At 37.7% G+C, this 15993-nt stretch overlaps 1 protein-coding gene across 1 annotated transcript; it reads right to left on the bottom strand.

The window, feature by feature from the left end:
• Positions 1 to 1329: 1329 nt before the first annotated feature.
• On the bottom strand, positions 1330 to 15024 carry LOC140229732 (uncharacterized). The gene is made up of 8 exons (XM_072309972.1): positions 15013 to 15024; positions 14117 to 14134; positions 8647 to 8740; positions 7601 to 7720; positions 7059 to 7268; positions 5585 to 5956; positions 2548 to 2622; positions 1330 to 1463 (listed from the first exon to the last, which is right to left on the bottom strand). Exons 1-8 carry the CDS (start codon positions 15022 to 15024, stop codon positions 1330 to 1332), a joined length of 1035 nt encoding a protein of 344 aa, XP_072166073.1.
• Positions 15025 to 15993: the final 969 nt, after the last annotated feature.

The raw sequence follows: 15993 nt of genomic DNA, 5'->3' as shown, positions 1-15993 counted from the left end.
ATGGTCAAGAGAAGCAAAAATGTTCTTTTTATTCTCTTTATTTTTCTTGACCTTTAATCGCAAATATGGACTTATCGGTTTTTGCGAACAAACTCTTCATATATTCGCTATACTCACATATATTACAACTTTCCATTACAAATGGTGCTAAATCAATTTTCCATCAGATTCGGATTTTTGACCAAAAATAAGAAAGAAATAATGTATTCATCTTTAGCAAAAAGATAGGCACCTCTGTCTGTGAAGAGGGCACATTTAGGGTATTGTACCAATCACGTAGTCTCTTTTAGAGACAAAAGTACATTTATCTTTCTTCAACCGTATATAATAATTGACATTTGATTCACCATTTCTCCTTGTGCAGCATAAAATACAATGCTAACCCAACGCAAGATTGTGATTCAACACCCTTCGAACTTATTCAATCGTTTAGATTCTCGCGTTGATCAGCTAGCTAACAATATGAACAGGCGACCTAATATTCCTTTCAAAATTTTGTTGCACAGATCTACGAATTCTGCATCGTCTACTCCATCGTTCAAACTCATGTTCATTCTCTTGCCAGACTCTGTAATTGTAGACATACATCGGTGAACATCAACATGCAATGCTGTCAAATCCAAGGGAGTTGTTAACCAATCCTTTTGCGTGTAGATAGTAATCGAAGTACCGCCATTACAGAAGGAAGTCCGGAAAAGAAAGAAAGAACGAAAGAAAGAAAGAAAGAAAGAAAGAAAGAAAGAAAGAAAAAGAAGAAGAAAGAAAGATATAGAAGAAGGGTTAAAAAAGGAGACCCATCGGAGTCACCCATCTCTTGAGTATTACAAGTTAACCTTCCACATTAAAGCTAGTATCACTAGCTTCATTCTGCGTATGATTGTGATATGATAATCATTCATGTAATTCCTATAAATGACTCTTGTCACCCCGTCAAAATGACATCAACGAAGTGTTCTTTGAAAGTCGTTTGAACCAACTTGCACATGAGCTAATTACTAATTGGCTTTTTCTACCAGATTATTATTCAAGAAGAACACTGCACACCAAACTTTTGGAGCTTTCGGGGACCTCGCGTAGGACTTGGTTTTCATTTCCATTATTCTATCAGACTGGCATTGACACCTGCCAATTTTGTTGAAACCTGTTCACAAAAAAAAAAAAAAAAAAAAAAAATCATGATAAATACATAAGCATGTGATTATTCTCCTCCAAAAGTGTCTTGTCATTGTCACCACACTCGATCGGCGAAGGACGCATTTATGCAATTGGGTCGGAACAGGAAGTGTTCATCGAGCATCTTTTTTCAAAAATGTACGGCACGGACTTGATTCAAACCCAGGTGCCCGGATTATCTGATGAACTATCCACCATTTCACGTAGTCTCTCAGCCTCTCTCGCAGATGTTTGACGCGCGACTTCTGTGAGAACCTCATTTTTACCACGGACGCAGTCTCTATAGTCTCCTGGGGACAGAGATAACAAAGATATTCGGCAGTCATTTGGTTGGGAAACAGAAGAATAAAATAATTCATAGGTTAGATAACGGAAGAAACGTGAACGGTTAGTGCCTGTGTACAAGGAGCTGGCAAGACAGTATATTTATGTGCTGATGTACGATAACTCATTTTCTACTTAGAATTACTATACTTAGGAAAATAAACTTAGATCATGTTTTCGTATTGAAATATGATGGATGAATGGCGTAATAAGCCACTTCTGGATTATTGATAATGTCTTGCTTAATTAATGAAGGGAATAAAAAAAGACTATTGTCTGTATTATGTTAACATATTCACAATCAATTATTTTATTTTGATTTCGGTCTTCTTACTGCAGTGCCATGCAATGAACAAACTGACGTTGAAATATATCATGTTTTTTTTTCTTCTTAGCGCAGCTATATCAGTCCCAGTTAATTGAAGACTAAATGGCCATCACCTAGTTCCGTTTGAATCATGTGGCTCTATTATCAATATTTCCCTATAACATAACGTTTGATTTAGGAATAGCAAATTAAATGAAACGTTTTATATCTATCTATCAAAATGAACTGCAACATAAAGTACAGCATCAAAGTAAGGTAAAGGTAAAAATACACATCACATCGGATCGAATGAGGACAAATCGTTGGTATAATTGATGGACACGAGGAATTTTGTAAACTCGGTTACATTCATTTATTCAGGGCGTTTCCGGTTACATAGACTATTCAGTTGTATGGATCCTCTTCTAAATTTGAGAACACTGATGGGGTCGGAAGATAGTGCCGGTTTATATTTTGCAAACACATTTTTTTTTCACCCAGCGATAATGCTTGCCTAGATTTATGACAAGCATATCGTGTTTTTATAAAGATGGCAATATTAAAATAGGGAACCAATACCCCCCCCCCCCAAAAAAAAAAGACCAACAATGTCTGAAGCTAGCACCGTGGATTTACCACTAACTGACTTGAAATCATACTACCCAACTCTGTTTTGTTGGTTTTTTTTACACTCTTAACATTTTTCACATTCTCGAAATAATGAGATGTCTAGTGTCACTTACGTTTATTGAAGAACCAGCAAGTAACACCAAACACAGCAGCAAAAACAGCACCAAGAATCGGTGGTATGACAGAAGCTATGGGAACACATGTGAGACAAAAAGAAAAGAACAATTATGCGATTATTTTTTTTCTTTTATTGTGGCATTACAGTATCAGCATTGGTTTAAAAGGGTTAGATCCTAAACAAAGGTGATGCTGAATTGATGCAATCTTGTTAATTTCAGTCTAATTTATTTTTTACTTTTTTTTTTTTTTTTTTTTGGTGAGCGTCTGTGTGTGTGTGGGGGTGTTGTTGTTCAATTCCAACTGCCTTATAATATCTGCTGTACTTCCACTTCGAAAACGCCTAATTTTTGGCTGGACAGTCCGGTCACTAAAATTAAACTGGCAAAATTGCGTTATTACTCCCTTGTACAGAACTTGAACGATGGTGATAGAACCAAGCACGCATGTTGCGACACGGATTGTCGCCCCTACACGGATTGTCGCCTCCTGCTCGGGGCGACAATCCGTGACGGGCGTTGGCGGCACGGATTGTCGCCCCCGTCACGGATTGTCGCCTGGCGACAATCCGTGACGAGGGCTGGCGGCACGGATTGTCGCCCGCCCTCGAAGCACATTTTTGCTGTATGGGTAATATCGTTCTGGACATAATCATTGAAATACTAACACATAACTTACATGGCTACATCCATGCAAACATGCCATGTAAAAAGTCATGGTGAGGTTTCAAGGAAGTGTGTATGTGCGCGTGCACATGATAATTTAGTGTCCGTTTGTGCGTGTGTGTGTGTGTGCGTGTGTGTGTGTGTGTGTGATGGAAGAATGTGTTTATTATGTCTGTTTTTTGCGGATGTGTTTTTTAGCCGCGCGTGGGGAGGGATACCTAGTAAGCTGTTGCTGGCATAAACGTTGATATTGATTTTATCAGCAGCTTTGACTTTGATGAGTTTGTTTGGCAGATTTGTATATGAATTCGGAGTGGAGCTTGCGTACGGGCGGGTGCTGCTTTTCTGCATACGGTCCATTATGTCTTATTTATCAACATTGGGAAATCGTTTCATCAGGAAGGAACGTGGTATCGGTTCGGGTGTGCGTCGGTATGTGGGAAGGGGGTTACGTTTCGTTATTGCAAAAGTTTGTTATTCTGAAGGCTCATTCGTCCGAAGGCTCATTCGTCCGAAGGCTCATTATTCCGAAGGTTCGTTATTCCGAATTTCATTTTTGGATCAACGAACCTCTAGGTATAGGGAATTGGGTATTTCGGATAAATGAAGCCTCGGAAAAAAACGAAACTTCGGAATAACGAACCTTCGTGTGTGTGTTTGGGTGTATGTATGTATTTGGGTTGGTGAATGTGGGTGTGGGATGATTTAGGTTTTGTTTAATCAGGGGTTGGTGGGTTGGGGATTGGATTTGAAGAAGGATAGTTTTAATGGTATGACAGATGTTGGTAGGATTTGATATTTAGGATAAATGTAGGCCCTAGATTTGTTTCGGTTGGGGAGGGGAGGGGGTGGTCGGGTTTTTTTATGACTGATTTCATTCTAGATTTGTGTAATGTATTTGTGGTTTTTTTATGTATATGCCCTTGTAAGTAAGAAGGTGTTACATGATCCAAACCAATATATTCAAGGAATATAGGTTTGGCAGGGCCCTACATGTCAAAACTTTCTCGTGAAGAAATTATTAGTAGGGTTGGTCTATAATCGAGTTATCTATGTTGAAGTGAGATTATTTGTGGTATAAATTGACAAATGGATTTGTTTGTGTTTCGAATTGCCATTTGTAACTTTTTTTGTTCATGTTACACCCAGAATCGGTCGATTTATGAATGATTTGAATGGAATCAATAAATATCAAGGGAAAAAGTGTTGAGTTGGTGTATTTGCATTATGAGGATTTGTTTGAGTGTTTGTTGGTGTTTGTTTGTATTACGTATGTATTAGCGGTGTGCAATGGCAGTTCGTTTGTGCTAAAATCAACTAACGATTGACAATTTTTACGGCGTGTGGAAATTATTCGCTCATGCATAAAGCATGCCAAATCTATTCTGGGACAAAGAATAGTGGTATGGACGTTGTAGTTTACAAGACTGATGGAAGAAAATGACTGCAGTGAAAAATGAACAAAGACAAATAACATCTGGGGAGGGTACTTAATTCCCTCTTATGTATTTTCTCTCGGTCTCTCTCTCGCCTAGCCCGCCTCACCGCTGATATTGGTTGACACACCCATACTATTTTTAGATCAACGCTGGTGTGAATTCTTTAAACACGTGCTAATACACTCTGAAGGCGTTTGTATTGCCACAGTAGCGCCACTATATTCCACACACACACGTAAGCATACAGGCACACGTATACACACAGACAAACAAACCACTACCACTATACAACCACCACACATGCACAGTTTCTACATTGTATTATTATCCTCCAAACACACACACATACACACACACACACAACAAATCATACACATCACATATCATGCAGCTCACAATACACACACACTCACACGCACACACACACACACACGCAAACACACACACGCACACACACACACACACGCAAACACACACACACACACACACACACATACGCATAACTTACCAGTCATACCCATCCCACCAAAGCTTAACACCGGAGGAACCACCCCGAGCCCGGGGCGACAATCCGTGACGGGGCGACAATCCGTGTCGCAACAAATTTTTGGCCAACACGGATTGTCGCCTTCAAGGTCAAAAACTGGGAACTGCACAAGCGTCACGGATTGTCGCCAGGCGACAATCCGTGAAGGGGGCGACAATCCGTGCCGCCAGCGCCCGTCACGGATTGTCGCCCCGAGCAGGAGGCGACAATCCGTGCAGGGGCAACAATCCGTGTCGCAACACACGCACATGAATCTCTCTCTCTCTCTCAAACACACACACATTACACTATACTGCGTTTGATTTAACTGTCTATACACCTCCCTAGTAAGCAATGTGACCAACTGACGTAGTCCAATAAGCAGGGAAGATTGACTGCATACCGATAAAAATTCCTATTAATTTCTTGGACGGGAATGTAGCTGATGTCGGTATCCCGGTTGTTGAAGTTGGAGTCGCAATGGTCACAGATATCCTCGCCAGTTCTACCCGGGTAGACGTCATTTCAGCTACACACGTGAAAACGTCACTCCGTTCAGGCGTTATCTTTACTAGTGCTTCAATATTCTGCGTTCCGTTTTTGTGGTAAAACGAGTTGTAGGCGATCGGGGAAATCTTGCCTTTGTTCGGGAGCCAATAAAGCGAGACGATATCTTGTGGGACGTTCCTCGCCTTACATTGCAGCATGGCATCTTGCGGTTCGTAAGCCAGAAAGCAGTCCGTATTACTTGAGCATCCCTTGACAGAAAGGAAATCTGCAATTACAGGAGACAGTCAGATCATCGATTGATATTGTTTACATATGCAGATTTGCAGAATAAGCAGGCACAATGATTACTGACAACGATAATAATCAATAACGATGATAAAAATTTGCTACTAATGATAATACTATAAAATAAGATGATAGAAACATTAACTTTTTGCTACTACATGGTTGCAGCATTGTCAGGTAATGACTTTGCCAAGGACCAAAAGAGGCGGTCTACCTGTTGCTCCTCATGGGACAATCGGAAACAACCTCTGGTAATAATAACCATTGTAAGGTTTATCTCTTCTTTCTCCATCTCTTCTTTCAATCTCATTTCGAATTGTCTTATCTTTTTTTCTTTATTTCTCATCCTCTCTTCCCATCTCAATCTTTCTCATATTTCTGAGCTTCAGCTGTAATTACTGCTGTTTCATGTTTGTTTGTTTTTGTGTATAGCCTACAGTGTTATGTGTTATGTGTTTAACTGTCTAAAGATATGATGTGAATTAATTGTCGGAGGCCTAAAGTAATATAAGCTGTGCTTTTGATTTAGGCTACTCCACTTGTGATACCATGATTGTTTACATTTACTATCTTTTTTTTGCGCATATGTTATTGGAACATACGTTTCGATATCTTATTTATACCCAAAAGAAAAACAACAACATTTTATTGAATTCAATGATAATCATTGTGACCCAGTAATGCTTGTTTCTCTCTCTGTGAAAACGAATTTGAAATACCGGTAAGTCTAAACTAAATAATCAATCAATCTATCTATCTATCTAATCTCTCTTATCTTGACATGACATATTTAGAATGAGTAGCCTACATTCTTCCGGATACCCACTTTATTTTCCAAAATCTTCACTGAGAGAATGTTTCTTGTGCAAGAACGCAAATGCATTACATAACATTACATCACATAAAAACACTCTTAATGAAGTGAAATGTTAAAATACATACAAAGGAATAATTTCGCAACATTGAAGCAAAATAGCGAGAGAAAGAGAGTGGGGGAAAGCGAACAAAAAAAAAATGAATGATGAAAGGTTTATCTAAATTTGATAGGAATAACTGGACGTCAGAGATTGCGTGAAACTAACCTGTCACTGACACGTCGGTATGGTTTTGGGTAACGTTGTTCGAAAAGTCGGCCACTCGGCAGAAATAACGGCCAGCATCGTTGTCCTTGACTGTGTGAATGATCAGCGAGAAATTGGCGTCCATCGTCATCAGTCCATCGCTGTATCTTCTTCCATCTATCTCATTTTGGTACCACTTGACCAGAAGGGTGACAGAATTGGCAGCATGTTCTGAAGGCAGGAGAGATTAGTAAAACAAATATAGGAAAAAAATACTTCGCAGTAGTCCTAAATAGCCTATATGTGCAGCTTCATAATTGCGTAATGCGCTGTGAGGTCATATGTCTTACCATGTTGCGTATGACGCCTAACTTTTTTTTATTCTATTTGACAAATTTCTACAAGCCATTGAAAGAAGACTGACATTTTCTAATGACAAAAAAAAAGTGACACACTACCCTACAAAGCCTGTATCTAATTGTGTATTATAGGTACGTAAAATTGCAAACTTTCTACCAACTGCGACAGATGAAGGCAACACTCTCACATCAGTCAGTGATTACCTTTGAGCCAGTACACTGCCTGTGGCACGACGGAGAACTGACACTTTAGTTTCCCCGGAAGGCCTGTCAATAAAACCGGACGAGCATCAACGACCACAATGTCGTCTGAAACCTGGCAACCTGTTGAAAAATTGAATAGAATGAAACAATTTCAAAATCCCAATCCAAGACCTATTTTGAAGTAGGCCTATGCATACCTTGGAACCCGTCAATCCCCAACTCCCCTCTTTCACGATTCTTTAACATGCATACTTTTTCCTGACATCATTTTGCTGGCCGATATTCATGTTACGGTCGTTTCTTAATTATCCCTTGTGTGGCTTTAATACATCTGTATTTCTGTTGTTTTGGGTGATTCGATTATCAAAATCGTCTTCCATATTTTTCAAAGTTATTGGTAATTGTCATATAATATTTCTTTTCATATAATACAATATTTCATATAATATTTCTTCTCTCTCTCTCTCTCTCTCTCTCTCTCTCTCTGTACTTTAACCGTTGACCCTATTTCGTCGTCTTGCCGACATTGCTGTTCAGACTTTGATCATTTTACTTACGGATCATTTTGTTCATTGTACCCTAAACCGCTCACTGAGTGACATGTATCATGACACTGCTGATCTCACTAACCTTGTCAGGTGGTTGGCCAAGTGCATTATAAATGAAGGTTTCTTTCATTGGACAATATCATTGTAATTTTCATGAAGATAATACTTTCTGACAATTTTCGTTGCAGAACTAAATGGATGATTTTGAAAGAAAGCATGATTCGCTACAGGAAAAGGTATGGTAATGTCCATGTTACACATATTTTGATACAAACTGCAATGTCAATGTAATTACCTCTTGGTAGTTTTAATCACAGAAAAAATAACTGGCTGTTGTCTCTACCAGGTAAAGAAAAGCGACCGATCTTAACTAAGTAAAGTAAGGACAAATACTAATCGATTGGCGAGTGTTTACCAGTTGCGTATGATGTATAATCTTTTAATTAGTATTTGTTTTTGTTACAGTAAGTAGTTAATTACCATTTGTTTTACACTTACCGGTGTCTCTAGAGATTACAATTAGACATGCAGTGAAGATAGCAATAGTCCTCTGGTAACCCATTTTGTTAAATCTGTTTCTCTCGAGAAAAACCTGCCAAGAAAGAATGAATAACTCAACAAGGTGAAGGTTATCATTCAGCATGAGACGCTTTAAAACAACGATGAACTTTAGACGCTTTTAACAGTTATTGTTCTTTGATTATTCTCAATATTTCACTTATTCTCCTTTGCTATTTAAATGGCATTTGATATTTAATATACAATAACTTGAAAGCACGTGTTTTTAGCCCGCATTTAAGCGGTTACAAAGTAACAAAATAACGTGCAAAGCACAGAACACTTGAAAGAAAAAGAAACAGGAATGTGACATAGTGCAAAGGTAAGGGTTGCCAGGGTAAGGATTTGTATCTAAACAGAAACATCATATCTTGCAGATCTCATTACATTTTCCATAGAAGCTCTCTTTCATGACTCTAATTTGCACAGCCTCTCGGTGTTTAATCCAGTTCCATATGGGTGCACGTCATGAGACCGACACCCAAGAGTCATACAGCCCACAAGTCATACAGCTCACAAGTCATACAGCCCACCAGTTTTACAGCCCACGAGCTCGACACAGTGTAAATTAAGCCCATGAGATCGACATCAAGTAAAATAAGCCCTCTAGTTACACAGCCCGGGCCATGAGTTCGAAATTACGCACAAAAGGCTCACGTGACAGACACTAACTAGTCAAAAGACGTTCGCGAGACCGACACTGGGCAAAAGAGGCTCACGAGACCGACACTAGGCAAAGAAAGCCCACGACACCGACAGGATGAACAGCGCCCCCTATTGACCAATTAAGGGTAGTTGTACAGGATGTCCAGCTAATGACATTAGAGATGGAAAAGGATAGTTGCTAGGGTATTACCTCATCAATTGCCCTCCCTCACCCCCTGAACGGTTCAAGATCTATTGTGTTTGCGTATGTGAGTGTTTGTGAAAAAAATAAACAAAATTAAGTAAAAGGGCATGAGATGTTTCAACTTTACTTTCGAAAATGCCAAAACGCCCCCGTTTCCCTCTCTGCAAAGCCCATACCGGTATATACCTGCTTAAAAAGAAAAAATAATAGAATGATGTGGACATTCAGATCAACCAACTTGAAAAATACCCATCAGTTATGAAATGAAGTTCACTACAAGAAAATTATTTACAAAATATTCAATGTTGTAGTGCACACCTGTTTTACATGATATGGGGGGGGGGGTGCATCCATTAAAGTAACTTTTCTATTTTATGAAATATGTACTGTTTTGAGAAGAATAATTTTATAAACGCAAACTACTGAAATCGACGTGAATCGTTGTGATAAAAAAAAAGTTTTCATCCGTTGAATTTAATATATTAAAGTTGAAGAGAAAATTGCAAAGTGAACTCTCAGCAGGTAAAAGCAGGCAGAAAGAATATCTCATAAGGCATAATTAACTTGCGAAGCGAGAAAGAAAAGGGCAAGAAAAAAAAAAAACTTAGATCCTGTCCACCGTCTAAGTAAAAAATAGGAAAGCCTAGTGAATATAGCATGATGGCATCTAACATTATGCAATTCATCGTTCTTGTCCTCTATCACTTTTACATCTTTTTTTTTTTTTTTTTTTGGGGGGGGGGGAGTTGGTGGAGGGGTCCTATGAAGAGGACAATAAGAAAAAAAAAATGAAGAGTTTGTTCGCGAAAACCGACAAGTCCATATTTGAAGATTTTGAAGTACGGTCTCTGTCATAAAGTACCAAAAAAAAAAAAAAAAAAAAAAAAACATTTTAAATGATATATCGGTTACTACATACAAAGGTACATTTTTGAAGTTATCGTCAAAAGAAGCAAAAATGTTCTTATTATTTTCTTTATCTTGACCTTTATCTCCATATCTCCATTTGGCAAATATGGACTTATCGGTTTTTGCGAACAAACTCTTCAAATATAACATTTAATGTAGCTCCCCGTAGCGTGACAGAACTGCCCCCTAAAAGCCACAAGTGTAGAGATAAATACTTATTGTCGTTGATATGTAGATGGTGCTGTTATTAGTTAGTAACAATCTCTCGCTCGACAGCGTAATGAAATTGCACCCGCCAATATGTAATTTTCCCCTTGATTGAACACCCTACTCTTTACATGTAATTGACATGTAGATGGCGCTGTTCATCCTGTCGATCTCGTGAGCCTTCTTTGCCTAGTGTCGGTCTCGTGGGCTTTCTTTACCTATGTGTCGGTCTCGTGAGCCTTGAAGACCTGAATATAAGAACGACCCAAGTCCAATTTTTGGCCAAATTCAGTTTGACAGGGGAAATTGTAGCGTATGCATGGACTCATCTTGTGTATAAATGATAAATCCTAATTACCCCCGGAAGTGCCTGAAATGAATGAGTTAAATCTTATATCAATGTTAGAATGAAGGACTTGGGTCATTCTTACATTCATATTATAGCGCCCTCTATCATCCTTCTCTTATCTCTATAGCAGAATATTATGTATATGAATTAAAGAACGACCCAAGTCCATATGATTCAAAGAACGACCCAAGTCCATCACACAAAATGGCCTCTCCACAATTAATGTAAATGTGAATTGTCATAATAATGTATAACCGAATTTGTATATACAATGTTGCCTTCCCATCACAGTTAAATAGAACATTTTTGGAAAAATAAAAAAGATATGAAGTTTTTTTAAGTTTACTCGAAATGGCCTTCCATGGACTTGGGTCGTTCTTATATTCATATACTCAGTTGTGTTTTGTCGGTCTGATGGGCTTTTTTTGCTTTATAGTGTTGGTCTCGTGAGCCTTTTTTGCCTCGTGTCGAACTCATGGGATGTAAGACTTGTGAGCCGTATAACTCATGGGCTGTATGACTCATGGATCTATTTTTGATGTCGGTCTCGGGGACCGTATGACTCGTGGGTGTCGGTCTCGTGGGTGTCGGTCTCGTGGGATGACCTCTTCCATAAGGCTATTATTGTGTATCTTTTGACAGCAGGCGAGCTCGTTGGCTTATTATTAAACATGTTTCCTATTGAAATCTGAAATCCTCGTTAGAGACATAATACACAAGCCATCAGGTAACTGTAACGAACGATTTAAATTCATTTAGGTTTTTTTTTTCTTAATACTTGAAATAGCCAAAATGATCTTGCAACCTATCTTTATGATCCTTCCTAGACTAAGATGAATGTATTCACTTCATGTAATGTATGAAAGTTTGAGAAATTGCCAGCAGGGCAACGCCTTTGTTCCCACCACTCCCATTTCCCCTCCACATTAATGAAAGTTGCATCCTACAGTCTCGTGCAAACAGTCACTGCTTCAGGATATGGAAATTGATTGGACAACACATTTCGGTTAGTTTTCGAATACATCTTATTTACAACATACTTCTATTCATATTCCCGGTCACTTTTACTTTGATGCAAACTATCTGATGTATCATTCCAGTACTCATTCTAAATTATTGCTACATAATAACAATGGCTACCAGTTATTAAGTCCACTCTCTGTGATCATTTGCCTGTAGTGGACGATCATATGTAAAAAGCCCTAACGTTCAATACGCGGTGATAGAAAGCTTGGTATACTGCTTCAAAGATTTTACTAAAATTGTAACCGATGTAAGTGAGACATTATATTACATTACATTTCATTACATTGACACTACATTAATTTTTTTCTAAGTATAATATGTTCGTTTATGTTTGACCCGTTTAAAGGCATTATTTATCATTTGCAGAAAAAAAAAAAAAACCCACCTGATTTTGTGCTTCAAAATACTTCTAACATGCGAGTTAGGGAAAGAAACATACAATGTACAAATAATGTTAGTCAGTATAATCAATGTTAAGTATAGTATTAAATATACAAGGTATGAGCATTAGTTATGATAGATGTTACAGTTTCTAGAATGAACCGTCTACAGTAATGGTTTATTGAGAAAAAATAGTTAAATCTCCTTAATGCTCTATTGCAAAGTTTCTATATGCAAGATGAATTTGGAAACAACTGACCTAGACATATGCCTAAAATGTGCAAACTCGAACATATTTTTCAATCACTGTTTTCAATGGCAACGATACCTTTTTCCATCAATGAAAAGAGACAACTGGCTATTCCGACATTATCGATATGTAATAGGGTATGGATGTACACAGCAAATGCTTATGCACATTTCAAATTGGCAGATATCTAAAAACGGAACATCCTCACCACTTACTCACAGAGACAAGTGATGTACTCAACGACTTAACTACGTTTTAACTGATGTTCATCGAGGCACAACAGGTATTACAATGACATGTTCCGTCAGCTTTTACTTACCATGCACACAGTAGATATGGTGAAGATTGTCGTACTGAATGAATTAGGCTGCCAAATCACGAGACAAAAATAGGAGATTGCTCAATGATCCTATGACCTTGGCATATCCGTATCCACAAAATGGCTGGCCCTACCGTTGGCAATACATAATGGTTGCACAATATGCGTTTCTTTGCTATGTTTTTATTCACGAGTTTAACATGGAGCTATGATGACTATCAAAATTAGGATGGTGTTGTCTTTAACTACAGATTTTCTGATTTCACATGATTTTTAAATCTAGTGTGTCTCTAATCTTCTATCAAACTTTGTTTAAATATAAACAAAGGAATGACAAAAAAAGGATTTTGTTTAAGTTTCTTATTTTTTGTTTTTTAAACCTTGAAAGTTTGCTATCGAATCGAGGTGTGTCGTAGCTTCATGGTAAGAAAGATACCGTTACTTGAGAACGCCGCGAGAGTTTAATGAATTAAAATTCGCGTTTGCTTACACTTACAACTGTGATACATGATTAGTTAAGTCCTTTTTTATGATAAATTTTCCTGTTGGAAACCGTGACATAAATTAACTGAATTGAGTTGTGCGGTTATTTTGTTGCCATGAATCGTGAGGGACATGTTCTTGCTCTTGGGGTAGGTCATCGTCTACAATGCTACTATCATAATTTTAAGAAATGTGAGTGTGTGTTTTTGTTCGCGTGTGTAATGTGTTTGTGAGGGTGCGTGTGTGTGCTTATAAACACACGTGATTAGCAAAGCGAATTATCAAAGTTGTTTCTCTAGCGTGGTATGCTGAAATAGGTATTCTGTTTCCAAGATCTTCCTGATTTACTACAACCCCCCCCCCCCCCAGGGAAAGTGAAACCGACAATGAAAAAAAAAATGGTGGGAATTAGGAAATACAAAAAACAAGCAAACTGGAAAACAAACTATGAACTCGGCAGAACGACGTTTCAGGTACAAAAGTAATAATGACAAATATAATAACAACCACAATTTCTATGTTTTTTTTTTTCATATCTCTGTTTTAATATATTTTTTTGCATATATTTTTCCATGCCAAAGTCAAAGCTAACACTGTCCATGCCATCATCAGTATATATAAAACCGCTACACCGACCTCTTCCTCTTCCTCTTCCTGTAAACCAACATGACACAGAAACATGAAAACAAAGGAAAACATTCAATTTGGATTGTACCCACCAGCTAGCTAAGTTAAAAAAAAAAAAGCTGTTCTAATGTGTGTGCACTCATAAGTACCTTAACAAGTGATGTCTATTTCTTGCTAAATTAATGGGGCAAGTGTAAATAATAATAATAACAATCGTTACAATAATAATAATATCAATAATGATCTCTGAAAGAGTTGGAAGTGGATAAATTTTATTCACACTCTTTGGAAACATTCACGTCATTTCTGAGTCTATAATATGGATAAAGTAATCTACTTTGTATGTAATTTGCATTAATCGACATAGAAATAGATTTTGTATCATTTTCTATGCAAATAAGTAGCATATTTGATTTGTGTGTGTAACAGCTCTGTGTTTTTGTGGAATAAATGCTCCAATACACGAATTGACACGCATACTTATAGTTTTTCAATAGACTCAGTTTTCACACAAATACAATCATTACACAAGAATTTGTTTTTACTCAACAAATCTTCACCAAAAATCTGCTTGAAAAATTTAGTAGCGTCGCCCAGCAATTCTTTATCATCCACGTTGCTTCTTCATCCATCCACCCATATGTTTTTTGAACCTCCGAAACCAGTCTTTTCAGCATGGTTAAAGCAGTCATCAAGCTTTAAAGACACTTCAGAAATAAACTGCAGATGTGAAGTCGATGTGAGGTGACGAAAACATACATATAAAGAAAAAGATAATAGTAGGCTAATAGTACAAAAATAACAGATAATCTTGTGTGGATTGAAAAAAAAGATGAAGCCCACTCATATGATAGAGAGAGAGAAAGAGAGAGAGAGAGGTAGTTCACCATTGATTCATGGCATACATCATTGCCCATGTCGAATACACGTGGATGATTTGACGTAGGCTTACGACAACTTAGAGTCACCAAGAAAACTGGCAAGACACTCGAATAATCAATACACACTCTTTGTACAAGTGGTTGTAATGATGGTGACAATGCAGATTAGTGACAGCATTGTTCAGAAGGAAATATCACGCAGTCATGAGGTAACTTTCTTTAAATTATTATTTACTGTATTCTTGTGCCTCATTGGATAAGACTAGAGGTTAATAAATGCAAAATTCCTGTTTCCAGTCCTTTGGTTGAGCGGTTGCGCCTCTATGAAAGGGGATTTACACTCATTGCAATTGCTTGTATTAAAAGCAATTAATGCTCCTGCACAAAAAAAAAAAAAAAACTAAATCAAATCCCCTATGCAGTCGACGATGACGATCATTGACATTCCATCTAATTTACTGAATGCGTTGATGATATTGGTACCACTACATCTTATAATGATTCAAAAAAGGAGAAAAAATGATTGCTATGATAACGTTGAAAATGATGGCGCTGATGATTCGGCTGCTAATTCGACGATGCGACTGATCGTGCTTATATAAGTCGTTCGAATAATATACCCTTTTAGACCCTTTTTCCTTATCATGTATCATCATTCGGCCAATACTATCCCTTTTCGAATTTTTACAACATTATGAAATTTCTGTCCGTTGAATGAAAACAAAATTTAGTTTCTGGAATATTATTTTGCCCTCACCATCATTCACTACTGTTTCCTTCGTCTCATGACCAGTAAATTTATCAAGTTGAATGGAACATGTATTGCCTTTCTGTTTTACATGGTTGATAGCAATGTGTTTTTAATATCAAGTTTGTTTTGTTTAACAGAATAAGTCGAAGTTGATGGCCCTGTCAATGTCAGTGTCAGTATGTAGGTCCCTTTCGTTGTTTCTGCATTAGCGTTCATTCTGTCTTCTCGCTTTCTCTCTTTATTTTTCTTTATCT

This window comes from Diadema setosum, chromosome 6 (assembly GCF_964275005.1).
Source record: "Diadema setosum chromosome 6, eeDiaSeto1, whole genome shotgun sequence".
NCBI classification, from domain to species: Eukaryota; Metazoa; Echinodermata; class Echinoidea; order Diadematoida; family Diadematidae; genus Diadema; species Diadema setosum.
Note: the sequence above shows the minus strand (reverse complement) of the source record. Positions and strands in the feature narration are given on the sequence as shown.